The 5,445-nt window shown below is 35.9% G+C and overlaps 1 protein-coding gene across 1 annotated transcript; it reads left to right on the top strand.

Annotated features, from left to right (window-relative positions):
- Positions 1-2,911: 2,911 nt before the first annotated feature.
- On the top strand, positions 2,912-5,445 carry LOC110689438 (probable inorganic phosphate transporter 1-3). The gene is made up of 3 exons (XM_021866229.1): positions 2,912-3,013; positions 3,327-4,074; positions 4,321-5,445. The coding sequence occupies exons 2-3, from the start codon at positions 3,350-3,352 to the stop codon at positions 5,207-5,209; spliced, it is 1,614 nt and encodes a 537-aa protein (XP_021721921.1). The 5' UTR covers positions 2,912-3,013; positions 3,327-3,349; the 3' UTR covers positions 5,210-5,445.

Below are 5,445 nucleotides of genomic sequence, written 5' to 3'. Positions count from 1 at the left end.
ACCCATTCCAAACATCAGCACGGTCTCTGGGGTCCCTGGCCTGACCTCGTCTTCCAGTCCGGCGAACTATTAAACGAGCCATTGACGGATTCGCAAGAAAGGAAGTCGAGAAAAGAGGATTTCTTTCGAAAAACTAAGAAAATCAAGGGAAATTCGAAGAAATTTACCTTTATGAGAATCGAAACTCGCCGATTCAGTCAGTCGGAGCAACGGGTTCAAGCGTCAAGCTTTGATTTCGTGATGTGGAGTGAAGTTTCGGAGCGGAAACAACGGTTTCTCAGGGATTTCGAGAGTGAATCAGTGAAGAAATGAGGAGAGAAGAGCGAATTTGGCTTTAAATTTCCAGAAAATGGGAATGTCGAGAGTCAGATGCTTGATTTCTCTTAAATACCTCCTTAAGTAACCGTTAAACACACTCTCTCTCTTAATTAACCGCCCATTATCCACTCAACTTCCCCACTAATTATCCTAATTACAGTTATATATTTAGTTAATAACTGTTCAAAATTTAAATTCTTTGATTTAATTAAATCATTTACTTCCCTCCATTTTTATTAAACTCAAACCCGACCCGTCATCCTTTCAAATCGGGTCTGGGGGGCAAGTTGTTTGGGTCCAATTATGCAAATTGGGTCTGGTCACTAAATGATTCTATATTCCAAGGTCAAGGCCCAAGCCTCCATTTAGCCAAGTCAACATAAAGTCAAAGAGACCCAAATTGTCATGGTCAGCCTATGACAAGTCTGGCCCATTCATCCTCCTTGTCAAGCTAAGGTATAAAAGCCTTCAATTGCACCATTTATCATTCATTCACATTTAAAGTCTCAAGCATTACTTCTCTTGCATAGCTTTCTCTCTCTAGACACTGTTTGACTTCGGCATCGGAGGGGTCTTCCTCGGATCCACCCCCGAGGCCAGTTTTACGTGTGCTTGCTGTGCAGGAAACCTTCGGCCCAGCATCTTTTGGACCGGACTAGTCTTCATCCACTTTATTGGACCTTCGGCAAGGTCCCATTGTTTTCACTCGAAACAGTAGCTACAAAATAAGTATTGTACGTTATAGTAAAACTATGCGTAAATTATACAAGTAATACGCATAGTAGCAGATATGTATGCTCAGATGCTATCCTACTTGGTTGTTTAGTTAACGTGCAAATATGCTAACATCGACTGATCTACAATTCTACATGCAACATGCTACAACAACCCATAATTAAGCTTGCAATTAATTGGTTACACTAAAATAAATGACAAGAAAATTATGAAATGTGACAATTTCATGTTCTAGTTGCCTACTTGGCTTACATGTTGCGTTAGACTACTAAAAATATCGGCGATATTAAAGTGTAATAAGTATTGACTTTGGAGGCAAATCACGTCAATTAAGTTCATCATGGCATAATTAATATTACAGCCATGCAATTCAGAGACTTATGGAGTACTCCATAACTTATACGGATGAATTACGGATCGGAGTACTTCTATAATTTGAATGTCGATTTTAATTTGTACTCAGTATGTCGATTTTCAATTCCTGCATACATTTGTGGTTTGTACTTGTACATCTTTTGTATTCGTTCATAAATTTTGAAATCAAAATTGTTTTTTTTCCCTTACGAATTATAAAAAAAAAAAAATATCATACTTGTATTAACATAGTGTTTAAGAAAGACTATAGAGATGATTGCAAAATATTAATTCATTGAGTTAATTGGTGACATAATGAACACGCTAAATATTGATAATATAAATACCTACTACTAATAAGTATCCGTACTAAACTTCTATCAACAAATATTTATCAAAGAATAAGAGAGTATTTAATTATATTGATTAGTTTGGCCTTTTGTGATTAATATGATGATTAAGTTTCCATTTTTGGTTACATCATCTGCTTTTAGACAATTTGGTATTGATAGTTTGATACGTAGCCCTTTTGACTTTTTATAGAGATACCCACCCAACCCCAAAAAAAAGTCAACGTAGAGAACGAAACCCCAAATATGATCGACAAAGTTGTAGGGAGGCGATAAGTACAAGCTAAGTATTGTACTTTAACTTATATTACGAAGTATAAAATAAAATTAAGGATTGACACATAAACTCATCGCATGGTTTTCATATCAACTGAACTGATCCTTGATTTTTAGGCCAGGCTACGCAATATTCGAGTGATATTAAAGGTTGTTTGTATATGATAGGCCACAAATTCAAATTCATCAACCTTTATATATATAAAGTACAAGAGTATAATTTATATTGTTGAATACAAAAGTTATGAATATAAAGTGTTTATTAATTAAAAAGGTGCAAAGGGATGAGAAAGACATTAACAAAAGGAACTTAATTTTGGAGTACGATATGATAAGCAATCGACATTCAATTTCCTATTATAAACTAGAATGAAGTTAACAAATTTTGAATTTTTATTTAATGATAAGAGATTAACACGGGTACACTATACTATTTTCAGATTAAGAGGACCAAAAAAAAAAAAAAATTGTGAGATGTACCTAGTTTTCAATTTGAGAGTTTGATTTCATATACTAACTTCATCCCTTAATTTTTGTGCACAATTCTATAGTGACAAAACTTTACCAAAATTTTAAATGGTCATTTCATGTATACCCTTTGGCCTGATTTGATTATATTTACTAATTCCGCAAAAAAAAAAAAAAAAAAAAAAATATTAACACATAAGAAAAATACTCCATAAAAACTGTGGATCGGCCTAAAGAAGCTTGCCCCCAATATAAGAAAAGGACATGTAAAAGACTTTTCAGAAACGACAGTACAGCATATATATTAACACATTAATTAATTAAGCTATAATAAATACTACAACTAATAATTAATTAATTCCATAATATGAACTTGTGCTGGCATATATCATGCATATATATATACACAGCATCTTCCACCGTTATTTCCCACAATTCAATCACCTTTCTTTCTCTAACTTTAATTAGGAGCTTCTCAAGCTCCATTTTCCCATCTTTTCACTAATAATCAGGTTGGTCTTAAATTCTTAATTAGTATTTTAAGCTTGTCATTATGTATACAAAGTACTTTATATCATAACGTAAATAAATGAAAAAATACCTTATAGTATATACTACGTTTATCGTTCTGTTACCTAATTTAATACTTAATACTACGTTACGGAGTATAAGTTTTTTTTTTTAAAAAAAAAATCCTATTTTAATTTGTTCTTAAATATGTAGACTTATTATTAATTACGAGTATGATAGGAGTGCTCCAAATTTTAATTTCTACGTATTATAGGTTGACAAGATTTTTATTAATTTTTTTTTTTTTACTTGCAGATAAAATACAAAAATAAGAACTAATGGCGAAAGCAAAACAATTGGAAGTGCTAAATGCACTAGATGTAGCAAAGACGCAATGGTACCATTTCACGGCAATCATCATTGCCGGTATGGGCTTCTTCACGGATGCCTACGATCTATTCTCCATTTCACTGGTCACCAAATTGTTAGGCCGTCTCTATTACACTCACCCGAACCCTACACACCCTGGCACCCTCCCTATCAATGTCTCTGCCGCGGTTAATGGTGTGGCCTTGTGTGGTACCTTAGCCGGCCAACTATTCTTCGGTTGGTTAGGTGACAAATTAGGAAGGAAAAAAGTCTACGGTCTTACTTTGGTTATGATGGTTTTCGCTTCCTTGGCTTCCGGCCTCTCCTTTGGGCACACCGCCAAGAGTGTCATGACGACTCTTTGCTTCTTCCGATTTTGGCTTGGGTTTGGTATTGGAGGGGACTACCCATTGTCCGCTACCATCATGTCTGAGTATGCTAACAAAAAGACTAGAGGTGCCTTCATCGCGGCTGTCTTTGCTATGCAAGGTGTTGGGATTCTAGTAAGTGGTGTTGTTTCCCTTATTGTGTCTTCGGGTTTTGAAGCCCGGTTTAAGCCTCCTAGCTTTGAAGAAGATCCTGCTGGTTCACTTACCCCGGAAGCCGATTACATCTGGAGAGTCATCTTGATGTTTGGTGCTTTCCCTGCTGGTGCGACTTACTATTATCGTATGCAAATGCCTGAGACTGCTAGGTAACATTTTGTCATTTTATTTACTACCTCCGTTACATATTATGTGCAACGATTAGACATTTTTCCTCTCTACTTTATATCAAATCATAGCAAATAATATGTAACGGAGGTAGTATCTTCGTCTTAGTGTTTTATTAAATATATATAGTCAATGTGTAACTTTAAAAATTATTATGTAAAAAATTTAAAATAAAAAAATTCGAGACGAATTTAACAATCATAAATTTTTTTTTTTTGGTCCAAAAGGTACACGGCCTTGGTTGCGCAGAATGCTAAGCTAGCTGCAGCAGACATGTCTAAAGTTCTACAGACAGATATTGGTGCCGATGAAGATAGGTTAGCAGACATAGTGAAAGACAAGAAGCAACAATTCGGTTTATTCTCAAAGGAATTTGCAAGAATTTACGGCCTACGTTTGATTGGAACCACCACTACCTGGTTCTTACTCGACATTGCATTTTACAGCCAAAATCTCTTCCAAAAAGATATTTTCACCTCTATTGGTTGGATCCCTAAAGCAAGCAAAATGAGTGCTATTAGAGAGGTCTACAAGGTGGCGCGAGCCCAAACCTTGATCGCTCTCTGTGGAACCGTCCCTGGATACTGGTTCACTGTCGCCCTAATCGATGTCATAGGGCGATGGATCATCCAACTTATGGGATTCCTAATGATGACAATTTTCATGTTTGCCATTGCCTTCCCTTACAATTATTGGAGTCAAAGGGAGCATCGTATTGGGTTCATTGTTATGTACGGACTTACTTTCTTCTTTGCCAACTTTGGGCCTAATGCCACTACTTTCGTGGTACCCGCTGAGGTCTTCCCGGCTAGGTTGAGGTCTACTTGTCATGGTATATCTGCCGCGGCTGGTAAAGCCGGGGCTATAGTAGGAGCATTCGGATTCGTGTACGCTTCCCAAGAGAAGGACCCGGCAAAGAGGGATGCCGGCTACCCGGCCGGTATCGGAAAGAAGAACTCGTTGATTGTTCTTGGTGTGATTAATTTCATTGGTATGTTGTTTACTTTCTTGGTGCCTGAAGCTAAGGGTTTGTCGTTAGAAGAGGCAGCTAATGAGAATCAAGAAGAAGAGGTAACGGATGAGCGGAACAACAATGCTAATGTTTCTTCAGTATGATTATATTGAGCTTAAATTAAAAGCTCGAACTTTGAAGTTTTTATTGTGTCTTTATTTTTTGGGTTTGTTTATAATTAAACACGAATTTATGTGATGTGTTTTTTCTTAATATTGTATAAACTAGTTAAACTAGTTTTTGACCTCGGGTGATACCCCGTGTTATCATATCTTTGTATGGATAACAACAATTATATCCTTTATATAAAATTCAGAAATTGATTAAATTTTCTTAACAA

This window comes from Chenopodium quinoa, unplaced genomic scaffold (genome assembly GCF_001683475.1).
Source record: "Chenopodium quinoa cultivar QQ74 unplaced genomic scaffold, ASM168347v1, whole genome shotgun sequence".
Lineage (NCBI taxonomy): Eukaryota > Viridiplantae > Streptophyta > Magnoliopsida > Caryophyllales > Amaranthaceae > Chenopodium > Chenopodium quinoa.
This window is presented reverse-complemented; position numbering and strand designations above follow the sequence as displayed.

Coding starts and splice junctions, on each gene's coding strand:
- LOC110689438 (XM_021866229.1), top strand. CDS start 3,350: ATGGCGAAAGCAAAACAATTGGAAGTGCTAAATGCACTAGATGTAGCA. Junction 4,075..4,320: donor CAAATGCCTGAGACTGCTAG/GTAACATTTTGT, acceptor TTGGTCCAAAAG/GTACACGGCCTTGGTTGCGC.